General features: G+C 50.8%; 1 protein-coding gene across 4 annotated transcripts in view; it reads right to left on the reverse strand.

The window, feature by feature from the left end:
* Positions 1-638: 638 nt before the first annotated feature.
* TOGARAM2 (TOG array regulator of axonemal microtubules 2) overlaps positions 639-14,489 on the reverse strand; it is a 56,921-nt gene continuing 43,070 nt past the window's right edge. For 2 of the 4 annotated variants that reach the window (XM_082356704.1, XM_082356702.1), the window contains 4 exons: positions 14,189-14,381; positions 13,059-13,275; positions 5,258-5,344; positions 639-1,118 (listed from right to left, as the gene is read on the reverse strand). In XM_082356704.1, coding sequence (XP_082212830.1) covers positions 862-1,118; positions 5,258-5,344; positions 13,059-13,275; positions 14,189-14,381 — 754 coding nt within the window. In that variant the 3' untranslated portion in view covers positions 639-861. Of the gene's footprint in view, positions 1,119-5,257; positions 5,345-13,026; positions 13,276-14,188; positions 14,468-14,489 lie in introns of those variants that run through there. The other 2 variants (XM_082356703.1, XM_082356705.1) reach the window with 2 other exon arrangements.

Raw genomic sequence — 14,489 nt, forward strand, 5'->3', positions numbered from 1 at the left:
ATGGTCTGCAACGTGGGGGTCTGTGCTATACTTTTCTCCCTAATTCCTTGTCTCAGTAGCATCAGCAGCTGGTTTTGCTGTTGTCGTGTTTTGTTTTCTTTTTTAAATTTTTTATGTGTACAATATTATATTTTGACTTCTGTATACATTGCAGTGAGCTTACCACCAAAGGTTTAGTTTCTATTCATCACCATACAGTTAATCCCCTTTACCCTATTTGCCCTCCCCCCAACCATGACCCTTCCTCTACGGTTGGTAGCTGCTACTCTGTTCTCTGTATTTGTTTGCATCTGTTTGGTTTGTTCTTTTTCTTTGTTTTTTGCTTTTGTTCTTTTATATTCCACATATGAGTGAAATCTTATGGTATTTGTCTTTCTCCATTTGATTTATTTCACTTAGCATAATACCCTCAAGTTTCATCCATGTTGCCACAAGATTTCATCTTTTTTATGGCTTATAGTATTCGTGTGTGTGTGTGTGTGTGTGTGTGTGTGCACACACGCACACTGCATCATCTTTATCCACTCATCCAAAAATGGGCACATAGGTTGTTTCCATATCATGTTTTGTTTTCTTTGTCGCAAACCTAGCTACTAGAAAATTCTGTGGGGTTAAAAAAAGTACAAGATAATAAAACCTTAGAAAAATAAGTAATTATTTTATTTCTACTTCAAAATATACTATGTACATCTGGAACTCTATGGGAAAGTAGACCAGGAGATTATTCCATCATAAAAATAAAATAAGATAAAAATAATGATTGCTCATTCTAGATCTGTCTTTAATCCCGATGAAAGGGGAGTGAGCTGCCAGTTGTCTTGCCGTCAGGTGCCTTCCCCCGTCAGTGACCTTGGGGCTGTCTCACAGGGATTCGGAGTCTAAGAGCTCCTGGAGCATTTTGAGGACTTGCTTTGGCTGGCTGGCGGCCAAGGCCTGCAGCCGGGAGCCCATCTGCCCCTGGAGGCTCCTGCACAGCCGGCAGACGGCCGTGCGGACATTCCCGCCGCGCCCGGGCAGGATGCCGTTCCCGATCATGTTGTTCAGGAAGTACCAGAGGACAGGAAGTACGTGGCGCTCCACGGCCTGGGGCTTTCGGGGGTAAACTGAGGCCACCAACACTGTCAGGCAGAAAAGAGGGAGAGTTACTTGAGTCAAGCACTCTCCCTCTCTCTCCCACTGCCTTCTCTGGGGACACCAACTCTGTCCCCCAAAAGGCAGGCAACCCAGCAGGGCCCACTAACCCATTAGACACACTACCTAGGGCTCATAACACACTTAGGGGCCCATGGAAATGTTTTAAATTCTTTTAAAATCAGAAGAAAAAAGTCTGAAGCTATCCAGCCTGATTTATATTTGTGTTCATACCAACCAGTCATAAAGTACAGTTTTAAACATTTTTTTTACAGAGGAAGGGGTATGCAAAGGTGAAAGTGCTCAGGGCATATGACAGTATAACTGGTCCCTGAAGCCCAGGGCAAAAGAAAGAGGCAGACACATCTGGATTGCTGTCCTGCCTCTGTTATTTACTAGCTGTGTGAGCTTGAGAAAGCCACCCAACCTTTCTGAGCCTGTTGCCTGATCTGTAAAGTAAGGATAATAATTCTGAACCAAACTCTTAAGACTGTTAGAGGTTAGATAATAAATGTAGGCGAAGTGCCTATGCAAGTAGGCATGTGACAAAGAGTAGCTGGTCCTAGTAGTGCTTTAATCTGCACTACCACCTAGGAGAGTTCACACGGCGAAAACTTGTACTAGGAAGAAAGGTCAAGACTCTCAAATGAAGCATTCTGGAACATAGAACAGCCAATGGGAGATAAGACCAGCATGGCCTCCCCAGTTTGGATGCCATACCTCACGATAAGCCCAGCAGTGATGCAGGAGGCATGAATGTGCTTTGTAAACCATCAAGCTCTGCACAGACCCTTCATTCCAGTGAAGAACGCCCCAAATCTGGTTACCCCAGGCCCCCTGCCTTCTCTAGACCCCAGAAAACCCAGAAACAGGCTAAAACCTGCCAGCAAGCTCTCCATCACACAGTAATTGCAGGGCTGCCTCCAATGTCAAGGCCTCATCAAGGGAGGCCAAGCCGCTTCGGAGGGGCTGCTCTGGCCCTCAGCCTTGGCCGCATCACCCTAAGTGCGTTCATGCAAATACTTGCTTGACAATCAGCACACTGACTGTCATCCTGCCAAAGGATAAGTCCTGGCGAAGGCAAACAATGTTTAGAGAAGCACTTGATTTATTTATGGGGCAAAGAAATTGGAAGGTTCCGTGAGCTGAGACACACCCGGGAAACTAACACTGCCCGAGCCTGAGTCCAGGGCTCAGAGCTATGCATCCTGACTCCGTTTCACTCTCACCCAAGAGGCAGGACACTCGTCTGTTTCACAGAGGAGGAAACCAACACTCAGGGGTCAAGGAGCTGGCCCCAGATCCCACAGCTCACAAGCGCAGAGGACAGAGGCCAAGCCTTCCTTGACTCTAAAGCCCACGTTCTCCCCACCTCTTGCTGCCCCAAATGTCTTGGAGCTCCACGTTTTAGAGGCTGGTCTGGAGTTTTGTTTTATTTTTAGAGAAACCCCCAATTTGTTCTTCCTTCATCAACTTAACTTCATCCAACCCGCCAGGATATTTTACAGCGGGAGCCCTATAGGGTCCCTCTGATTTCAGAGCCAGCCTGGGACAGTGGGGAACCGGAGAGGGTGGCCCAGGCCCCCCTCAGCTCAGCCTGACTCTCTCACTGTGCCATTTCCCATGAAATGTGTACCTTGACTTTCTGGCCATACCCTCAAGATTCCTGCACCCCACACTGGGGGCCTCCCCAGGGGCTCCCAGTGACACAGAGCCCTCCAAAGTCAAGGCGGTCCTCATTCCTGGGTAAGGCAGGACTGCACCCAGTGAGCCAACCCAGCTGCGCCAACTTCATAAAATGGGGCCAAGAGGTGAGAGTTACATTACCTGTGCTGGAAACAGGCTAAGAAGGGAGGGCACAGTTAACCCTAAAGCCACCTGGTCAGCCCCAAGGGTGGTGGGAGGGTGGGAGGAGCAAGGGGAGGTGGAAGGGGGGCAGCCAGAGGGAACAGAAAAAAAACTAATCATCCGATTAGCCACCTGTACTGAGCAACTATAACTCAAAGGTTTCCTAAACCTCCACTGAATCTCTCCTGCAAACGGAGGTGAAAACTATCCCAGGAGCCAGGCCCAGGCAGGGCTCCCCTGACCCCACCAAATGGTGAGGGGTTCACCTGCCCCTAACCTGCCACACCTCCCCCACTCCTCCTCCCTGACGCCTCACCCCTGGACTCTCTCCTCCCGCAGTGAGGCATCTACACCCCGACCCCAGGAAGCTCACTTCCACCCTTAGTCCACATTCACCTGCCTGAGGGGAGCGGGGTGGCCCGGGAGCTGGTAGGGGGGCATCACGAGGAAAACCCCATTAAAATCGAGCTTAAAAGGCAGCTGAAGTAATTAGCAAAAGATTTACTCCTGTGTTAAGCTGTGCTATTATGAGTCCACGCCTTGTGTCAATTGAAATTTTCTTCCCTGTTCCTGGCTGACATAGAGTTAATAGAACTATGTAGAAACTCTTGTTTTTGAGGTCTCTTGGAAATAGAAGGGTAATATTTACAGTAAATGGATACCCACTCGCCTCTGGGGCCCATAAATTACCTGTACAAGGACAGGTAATCGAGAATGCTGATTTTGAGTAACAGAGAAGAGTTCCTTGTCTGATACCCGAGGTGGTCTCAGTTACGTGACCCCATTCTCACCCCAGGGCACCCACAGCCTGGCACTGCAGCTGCATCGTAGCCCCCATCCTGGCCTCACTCGCGCCATCTGCCTGGAGCAGGCCTGGCACCTGGGCCGGAAGTAAGGGGCCACTCCAGGGACACGGGGAGGACTGAACCAGGGCGCAGAGGCAAGGCCAGGAGCAAGAGATGGGGCGGTGGAGGAGCAGGAATGACGTCCTTGGGCAGGCGACATGCACCAAGCACCCCTGGAGAGCTCAACGCTGGGAGGCCCTGGCTGGGCCAGCGACTGAGGCTTGCACGCGAAACTCAGGCCGGAGGGCCAGGGAGAAGGGAGACAGAGGAGGCGATGCCAGACCAAGCGGGCGCCACCCAGGTGGAGGAAGGAGAGTGAGAAGGGCTTTGCCCGTGGGCAGGCAACGGGGAGAGGATGGGAGGTCTGCCCCTGCAACGTGCTGGCGCCCAGGAGGCCAAGGCAGGGGCCACCCAAGGAGCGGCAGCACCGTACAGAGGTCGAGGGCTTGGCTCTGCAGCCCAGCTCCTGGAGACAAATCCTGGATTACTAGTCAAGGGGCCTTAGGCACTTAACCTTGCTTAGCTCCATGTTTCTTATTTCTACAGAAGGGACAACCATGGAACCCACACCCTCCTTGCGGGGTTGTTATGAGGAGTAAATGACCCAGTGCATATCATTGGGGGTGAATAAAAGGGGCAGAGCCTAGAAGGCCAGGCAGTGACCTGTGGGCCACTCCGGGGACCCTGGACACCATCCTGGAGACTGTTGGGAGCCATACAAGGATGTAAGCTGGGGGGTGGCATGATCCATGTGAATCTTAGGGGGGCTCCTTGGAGTCTAGAGAACAGATTGGGTCCTTCTGCCTCCTTCCTGGATGGGACCCTCCTAGTATGGGGGAGGAGGCTTTTTGGCAAGTTCAGTAACCTGTTAAGTAACCTGCCCACGGTCAGAGCGACAGTGCTGCCGCGGACCCAGCCAGGCACCCATGAGGTGGTGTTGACCCTGAGGGCTGGATTTTCCTGATTCACACAGAGGTGCCCTGTGGGGCTAGTGGAAGCCCCATTTGCAAAGAGGAAGAAATGCATGATAGTTTCTTTAAAACTATTTTGGCTATGTACAGACCTGCCTCATTTTGACCAAAAACAAAGATTGTCTCTGGCAATGTGGGAATTATTTATTTTTATTTTTATTTTTTTAATTTGGCTACCCTGGGTCTTAGTTGCAGCTCATAGGACCTTTTAGTTGCAGCATGCATGTGGGATCTAGTTCCCTGACCAGGGATTGAACCCGGGGCCCCCTGCATTGGGAGCATGGAGTCTTAACTGCTGGACCACCAGGGAAGTCCAGGAATTATTTTTTAAAGCAGATTATCAAATTTTTTAAATGGTCTGTGGGGATTATTTGATGATTTTTGGTCTAAGATAAGTAGGTGGTTCAACTACATGCCAGGAGAGAAGAAGAACAGAGATGGGCTGGAAGGCTGGATGCTCACCGGACAGACGTTCTGTGACATCAATCACCGCGCGGCCACTCAGGAAACGCACCCGCCCAGCAAACGCTTGTAGGAGGCCAAGGTTGTCTGGAAGAGACGGAGAATGTCAGTGGCCGTGATGCTGTGGCCCGAGCGAAGGCACCAACTGTTCAGGGCTAGGTACCCGCAGCACCTACATAAGGAAGAGCCGCTTTGGGAAGCTGAATTAATTTTTCCAGGTTATAATGGGGCCACTTTAAAAAGTGAATGTACATGGGGTGTTTGGGGAACAGTGATAGTTACACTATCACAGGCCCCATTTACTCCCATAGATCCGGTTCATATTGTCTGTGCTTCCTCAAAACTGCTGTGAGCTTTGGGGCAAAAGAGGTAGGTAGATCGATAGATCGATCAATAGGTAGATATAGATGATTGATGACAGGTGCACGATTGATAAATGAGAGAGAAATAGCTAAATAATTGAGAGGTAGGTAGACAGACAAGTAGGTGATAGATATAGATAATAGGTAGATGATAGATGAAGTATTACATATGATAGCTGTAGATGATAGATAACAGACAGATAGGTGAATGATATATAGAGATAGATGGATGAATAGATATAGATGTGGATATAGAGATACAGTTTTAGGGGAAACTGAGGCACTGAGCCACGATTATACCAAAGGTCAGTAAAGGGCGAGGATCGGAATTCAGAAATCACGGCTCTCCTCAAAGCCCGAACTTGGGCTCTAACCAATAGAATGTACCCACTACCAGATGGTTGGTTATTTCCGCACTGAACATTTACTGACACCCTCTAAATAATAGGCATGGAGCTAAGAACTAAATAAGACCTGGTCTTCCTGCTCCTCTTCCCCCTCAAGAGACTCCTTGGCGGAGGAGACAGACACTTGAACGTGAACTCTAACACGGTGGGAGGCTCCATGCTCATGTAAGCAAGAGCCTGGGGTTCTGGAGCTAGGGTGACCGACACGTCTCAGTCTGTCCAGGACCTTCCCCATTTTAGCACCGAAAGCCCCACACCCCTGGTAAACCCGGATGGTTGGTCACCCTGTCAGGAGCAGAAGCCCCTGGCTGGCTCTGGTAGGGTCAGAGGAGGGAATGTGCAGGTTAGGGGTGGGGGGAGCGCATATGATCTCTCAATAGTTTATTTATAACCTCCCAGCACCCCTACACCCAGCACTCCAGCCACACTGCCCCAGGAGCCCAGCTCTCCTGCTATCCAGCCACACCCATGGGTGAAGGCTGGGGCCCGAGCTCTTCTCCACTGGGATCTTAAAGGAGTGTTTATTAGAGATGAACCACTAATGGTGAAACCCCAGCAAATGGGCTGGGGGATGTTTGGGGATAAAGAGGCTCTCTGACGTTCTTTGATTGTATTTCTAAAGTCAACTCCAGCCGGATCCCACAGCTACTGAATTTAGAAACTGCTCCTTCTTCCCCGTTCCAGCTGACGTCTCCTGGTTTCCCAAACTATTAAGCTTGAAGTCCTGCATCCCTCACAAAAGACGGGCAAGCAAGGTGAGGAAAGTGACTCTTCACCTAAGAAAGGGATGCTAACCTAGAAAATCAGCAAGGCAGGACCCATCTCCTTTTACCCCTGGATTTCCTCTCCATGACCCCTGGAGGCACCCAGCATGCCCAGCTCCCAACATCTGCAACCACAGCAGGCACAGCAGAATCCCATGGGAGGTGGGCGAGCAGCAAAATGCATTCCTCAGGGATGCGGCTGTGGGCCCTCCTGCGCCTGTCTGGGAGGCGAGGTGCATTACCACAGCAGCCCCAGCAAGTGTGTCCTGGACTTCCAGCCGCTGACCACCTCAAGGCCAGATTTCTCTTTGCAGGGGACAGAGATTAGCAACCTGCCTAAGGAAGTCTTTCCAGGCAGCTTCCACCTTCTCTGAGCTCCTTCCATACCTCAGCACAGAGCCCCAGCGTCCCCAGAGATGTGCAAGCAAAGCTTTGTTTTTCCCATCAGGAAACCATTCTAGTTAAGAGCTAACTCCTGCTTCCCTTGCTCTCCTGCTGAGACCCGTAAGAAATATAGAGCAGAAAACGTACACATGTACATCATGTACATCTCTGCAGCTTGCAAAAGCTCCATCCATAAGTCCAGAGTCTTTAAAATAATTTGTTCTGGGAGATAAAAGAGAGGCCTGACTCTAGAATATTTCAGCTAGCGAGAAGTGGTCTCAGGGTGTCCTGGTAAAGCTATAAATGTGTAAGAAGAGATTTCTATATCAATATCACCTGCATTATTGTTTCCAGGTGCTTCTGTTTGTCCCACCCCCATCATCAGCCATGAGCTCACCTCTGAGAACAAGAACTTCTCCCTCCTTGCTCTTCCCCATCAACACTCAGTCTAGGACACTCTCTGGGCGCCGCTAGACCTCCCCTCTCCTGGCCACTGGCATGGCCTCCCAGAGCCTGAGAGAAGTGAAGAACCTCGGGAATACTTGAAAATGCACATCCAGCAGACATCTGTGCCAGCCCACGCTCCCATGGTGCCTGGCACACAACGGGTGCCCAATAAATGCTTATGGCGAACAAGGCAATGTTGAAGCAGAGACACTAAGTTGGCCCAAACTGGTCTATAAACCCCAGACACCACCCCGAGTAGCTGCCTCTATGCCTCTGACTACTTCCGTAGTGATGGCTCACCTTTCAGGTCACACCCACGTTTAATGAGACAGCGGCTAAGGGGGTGGACTCTGGGTCCAGATCGCCTGGATCTTCCGTGTTTTACTGTGTGATACTGGACAAGTCACTTACCCTCCCTAAACCACAGTTTACCCATCTGTAAAACAGGGATAATATTAGTACCTTCCTCATAGAACTGCTTAGGATAGTGCCTTGAGCAGATAATTACTATGCAAGTATCAGTTATTGTGGCTACTATTACTATTATTACCTAAAATCCTCTGAAAGCCCAGCAACCTTCATGGTAGGGAGTCCAATTAAGAGGCTGGAATCTAACTTTCAAAAACTTAAAAATCCTGCTCTGTCAGCCTAGCCCAGGGTTTTCATAGGCTTCTCTTCCACACCACAAGGAAGCCACACTGGCTTTGGTGCTGCCCACACAAAGGGGCAAACAAAGCCCTTCAATATAGAGAAAATAGCCGCAGGCTGGCAAGCCAGACACCTTGGCCTCCCTGGACCTTGTCTCCCCTCTCCACAGTGGGGCTGAGGTCTAGCGGGCCTCTCACCTGTTCTATTCAGCCAAACCCCAAGGTCACTGAGCCACGTCATCCCCAGGCTACCAGGAAGCCAGAGAAGAGCTTTTAAGAAAACATAAGAAGCATGCTACATGAACAGTGGCAGCAAAGACACTGCAGTCAAACCAGGCTCCCAACAATATGCACAAGACTCAGTAAGTTATAATATGTCACACAGCCAAATTCTCCGTGGCCAGGAAAACTAGGTCTGTTCATTGAAGGAAAACTGGGAAAGATCCACTGAAACGGAAAAATCCAAGCTATGCCATAGCATGTGACGGAACTGTTAAAAGTGACTCAAGTGTGTAATTATATATAATGCTCATGCTCTGCTTTTTCTAAAGAAGGATGCAAATTTAAATGTGTAATATTATCATGACACTGTACACAAAGATGCACAGAAAAAAATACCTAACATAAAAAATGCTAAATGTTAATAATGGTTTCTTTTAGGAGTTGGGACTGTAAGTTTTTTTCCTTCCAAAGGCTTCATATTTTTCACTTTCTCAATAATTAATAAGTACGACTTTTACAGTGGAGGAAAATAAACTTTATATTAATATATTTAAGTTAACCAGAAAGACTACATAACAGCATGGGAAATTAGGTGGTGTTAAATGAAAGGAGCAAAATCAAAATTGTATTTACAGGGGCTTCCCTGGTGGCGCAGTGGTTAAGAATCCGCCTGCCAATGCAGGGGACACAGGTTCAAGCCCTGGTCCAGGAAGATCCCATATGCCACAGAGCAACTAAGCCCGTGCGCCACAACTACTGAGCCTGAGCTCTAGAGCCCATGAGCCACATGAGCCACAACTACTGAGCCCGTGTGCCGCAACTACTGAAGCCCACGCACCTAGAGCCCGTGCTCCGCAACAAAGACCAGCCACCGCAATGAGAAGCCCGTGCACCGCAACGAAGAGTAGCCCCCGCTCACCGCAACTAGAGGAAGCCCATGCGCAGCAACGAAGACCCAATGCAGCCAAAAGTAAATAAATAAGTAAATTTATTAAAAAATAATTATAAAAAATAAATAAAAGTCAGAGCAAAAGAGCAGAAGTATTGTAGATCTGAAGCTGCCCATTTCTGACTTGATCTGCTCCCTCCAGCACTGGCCGGGGGCTGCACTGCATTAAGAGAACTTTTTCTGGCGTTCAGTCTAACCAGGAGCGGGGTGAGCTGTCAGCAGCCTGATGTTTTAGTCAGTGACGTTTCTTCTGTAACTAACCCAGTAACAGAGCCCAAAGACAGAACCAGCCAGTCTGCTCAGGAGCTGCCTTGATCCCTGGAACAACTCCCCTGAAATCAGAGCATCTTGGTGCTGAGTAGAAAGGGTGCCACTCCAGGCTCAGCCCCAGAGAGGCCTTAAGGCAGGCAGTGACAAAGGGCAGAGGTCAGGGAACAAGGCTCTCAACGTCTCCTTTTTTACTGTCCCCAAAAGGGGACGTGGGCAGAAATCCCAGCTGCTCTGTCAACCAGCACATCACCGCCCCACTCCCCCTAGGGAAAAGGAAAGGACTGGGAGAGATATGGTGGCTGATGCGTGGACTTTATCACCCAATTCCAGAATCAAGAGGTCACCTAAGGGCTTCCCTGGTGGCGCAGTGGTTGAGAATCTGCCTGCCAATGCAGGGGACACGGGTTCGAGCCCTGGTCCGGGAAGATCCCACATGCCGCGGAGCAAACGGGCCCGTGAGCCACAATTACTGAGCCTGCGCGTCTGGAGCCTGTGCTCCGCAACAGGAGAGGCCGCGATAGTGAGAGGCCCGCTCACCGCGATGAAGAGTGGCCCCCGCTTGCCGCAACTAGAGAAAGCCCTCGCACAGAAACGAAGACCCAACACAGACATAAATAAATTAATTAATTAATTAAATTAAAAAAAAAAAAGAGGTCACCTAAGAAGACCAACCTCCCAGTCTGGCTGTGCGATCTGGACTTCGTGCCAGAAGACGGCCTGCCTCACCTGTGTTCTTGACCTCCTTGGCCCCCGTCGAGCAGGAAACAAACAGTAACATGCTGTGACTTTCCACACATTTATTTCACAGCACTTCACAGCTCCTCTCCAGCCTGGAGCCCAGAACCCCTCCTGGGGCAGGAAGAATCCGGCTTGGGAGAAAGCTACCTCTGCTCAAAGGGCTCCAGGCCGCTTCCAGGAGGGGCCTCTGGATGCTAAAGGTCGACTAGAGCTGCCTGGGCTCAGCCTGGGTGATATGGGAAGGAAGATGTACACCCTTCTCTCCTGTCACACCTGCCCCAGCCTCTGTGTCCACCACCTAATCCCCTGGGACAGTGGGAAATTTCATTACTTGCATCCATTTTTCCCTCCGCAGGCCAGGCCTAGACCATTCCAGGCAGAAGAGAACCATTCCCTGGGAGAGCTTGATGCCACCCCTGGTACTCCCTGACGGTGATGAATTCTCACTGGCAACCTAATCCCTCCAGTTCTGACCTTCACGGATTTAGAAGCTGGCTCATTACGTCACAGTTAAGAACACTTCCAAAACCAACGTTGCTGATTGGGCTGAGAGAGTACGGCTCACAGCAAAGCCCTTGACCACGCCTGCTCAAATGACCTGGAGCCAAGACCGTGGACTTGACACTTTGGAGCCTTGTGCCAGGGGGTTAGTGGGCTCCATCCATCCCTTTGACCCCGTTCCATTCCAGCCTAGCGCTGACCTAAGGAGTAGAGAGAAGGGCAGTGCCCCTCCCACTTGCCTCCATTCTCCCCGCACCAAATCCTCCGGCTGAGGGGCCAGAAGGAGCATCGCCAGCCATCCCCTAGGAGACCCTGTCCCAGGAGGAAAGGAGAAGTACAGGCATCTTCCTGGTTGCTGCAACCTGCCTCAAGGGGTGGTCAAATCACAGAAGCAGGCCATCCCCAGGCCCCCTTTCCAGGACGTCCAGCCCAAACGGAAACAGCAGGGCCCCAGGTAGAGGGGATCCGAGTCTTGCGACAGCGTGAGACACCAGATTCTGCAGCCCTAAGTTCCAAGGCTCCAGCGTGCAGAAGGAGGCCAACTCAAAGGCAAAAAGGGGAAACTAAAACACCTGGAGGGGGAAGAGTTAAACGCTCCTCTCGCCAGACAAGGGTGCTTAGCCTCTTCAAATAGCTAAAGACTATTTTGCTTGGTGCAGGTTTTCCTAATAAATATAGGGCCCAAGGTGATTTACCAAGAGCCTTGGTTGTTGGCAACAGCAATCTCACTTACCCAGAGCAGCGCTGAGAACAAGCCGTAATTTAGAGCTGGATTTATTTTGTTTGTTCTACAGCAACAAACTCAGCAAATCATAAATTCCCTCTGAGATGAAGAGAGGAAACTGACAATATTTATGATCTCGAGAGGCGGAGAAGGGCCTGACCAGACCTTTGATTTGTAACTGAAACGTCTCCTGGAGGCTCCAGCCAAGGACACAGCTGCTGTCCCAGCCCCGGGGAGCTGCACTCAGGCCAGGGTGCGGGATGGGGAGGAGGGGTGGGTGTGCCAGGCAGTGTCTCCAGCCGCACCACGGGGATGCTCTGTGCGTCCTAGAGGCAGGACGTTGCTCTGTGTTCATCGGGACATATGGCAACAAGGCCAACAGCGGTTCTCAGATCATACGTTTCCTCAGAGCAAGGCAAGATTCGTTTGTGAAAACTCGTGGTTCTACTGGTCTGGACATACGTCTATCATGTACTACGTTCTCACACACCAGAGGTTTCGAACTTGCACTTCAGTCTGTGTACTAGATACACCAAATATCACCATCTAATCATCTACGAAAGGAATGGATAACAGAAGTATCAATAGATGCACCAAAATTTCCACCTAATGTTCAAGAACCAAGATGTGCTACTGCAAAGCACATAAGGAACAGAGGAACTCCTGCCTTTCCTGATGTCTCTCCCATAACTCCCGCCTTTTTGTTCTTTTCATTCCTCCCCCAAGCCTCCACTCCACCCTCACTCTCCACCCCTCACCCCAAATCCCTCCCACCCCAAGCCCTGGCCCCAGTCTTCCTAAAAGGCAACCCTCATTCATTCCATGCTCAAAAAGCCAATGGGTCCCAGCTTGACTCCCATGACAGACAATCAAGGTGGTCACCTTTGTCCTCTCCAACAGGCTTGCCCTACTGTCTCACCAGCATCCTGCCTGGTCCCCATACAAGCCACATTCCCTGCTACCATCTCTACAACTAAAAAAATTTGACAACTCCTCCTAACTCCTTCTTGGCAATCCTGATCTGTTTTTCCATCAGTGCCCTGTTGGCTCACTCACTGTGGTGCTGTGTGACCTGGGGTGAGTCATTTCCATCACCTGTACCACGAGGAGGCAAGACTAGATATTCTCCACATCTCCTCCACTTCTAACAGGTGGACGTCCCATGGAAAAGCCTGCCAACCAAAAACCTGGGAGGCCCTGGGCTGCCCACCCCTCCCCTACACAACCTCTGGGGAAATATTTGGCCTGAGAGCCAATCAATGCTTTTCACTGATCTGCTGATTCCCAAGCAGAGAAGGTGGGAATGTCCAACCCTAACCCTACGGAGGGACAAGGGAGAGAGCCAGCTGCCTACCAGAGCCAAGCAGGGGCTGTGGGCAGGCTCACCCAGACTCTCAATCATTACATCCAGCGCCGTCGCCGCAGCAGTGTAAATTCCTGCGTTCTTGGAGTTGAGGTTGTCTGCTACAGCAATGATGATGGAGAGCAGCATGGGCTGTAAGCTCTCTCTCAGGAGCGGCACCATCTTGGAGAGGGACTCCAGCGCCCACTGGTTCACTTTCTTGTTGGAATCCTGAAGCCTTGGGGTGAAAGCATCAAAGACCTGTTGAGGGAACAGAAACCAAGAGCCCATGGGAACCCAGGCTGGGCGGGAGTCCCACAGCCCAAATAACTGCCCTCAGAGGGTACTCCTCCTGCATCCCTGACAGGGGCCATCCAGCCTATGTCAGAACATTCCCAGTGATGAAGAAGAGCTCACCTCTCAAAAGGGAGGAGGACAAGAGGGGAAACGACTGTATACTGAGTACTCGATGAGTGCAAAGGGTGTAAGGTGTAGAGCATCTTGTTAGGTACTCTGCACTTGCTCATGGAGTGATCTTAACGACCCATGAGGCACGTGTTCTCGTCCTCAGTTTACCATTAAAAAACAAACAAAAAAACCCCCACCAAAACAAAAACTGAGTCTGAAAAAGGTTAAATGACTTGCCCAGATCACACAGCTAGTAAGAAACTTAAAGCCTGTGTCTTACCTACTCTTCTATGTAGAGTGTCAGCAGCCTCACTTCCGGAAGTAGCAGGCATCTGCCCTCATTTCCAGCCTGTGAAAGCCTGTGCCTACTCTGAACCCACCCATCCAGCCATCCTGGCCCCGTCGCCTGGCCAACCACATGTTCTGCCCCCAAAACCTCACGTGCGTTGCTGGATCAGGAGCTGCCCTTAGCCGCAGCATCCTCCGCCTCTGCCCTCCTCCCTGTAAAACTGCTGGGAGGACAAAAGACGCCCAGGACATCTCCGAGTGGTCCCAACGCACCCAGCAGGAGGCGATGCCCTTGCCCAGTTGGCCACTTCCAGATAGTCTTATGGCACTACCGTGGCAATTGGATAGCAAGTGCTTGTCAGGCTCCCTTTACCCTGAAGGGATGTCTGGATGTCTGGCACAATGTCCAACCCTGTCCCGAGTTTTCCAAAGTTGCACCCACCAGGGAAAGACAGGGCAGAGATGGGGCAGCACTCACCTGGACCAGGTTGGTGGTGATGAGCTCTGGCCTGGCCTTGCAGTGCTCAAGGAGCCGCCCCACGCCTTCCATCCGAGACTGGTACTCCTTGGCCTCCAGCAGCCGTGTCAGCTCCCGCAGCTGCTCCACCATCTCCAAGCCACCCCGCATGGAGGAGCGCAGCCCTGCCAGCCGCGGGCCGCTGGAGCTGAGCCTACATGGAAGGAGCGTCTGACCTGGGCAGCCCGGGGGGATGGACACATCTCTTGTCCCACGCACAACCCCCAAAGACAGGTGGGGCTGAAACAAGAGTTTCACTTGC

This window comes from Balaenoptera borealis (assembly GCF_965194805.1).
Source record: "Balaenoptera borealis genome assembly, chromosome: 15".
NCBI classification, from domain to species: Eukaryota; Metazoa; Chordata; class Mammalia; order Artiodactyla; family Balaenopteridae; genus Balaenoptera; species Balaenoptera borealis.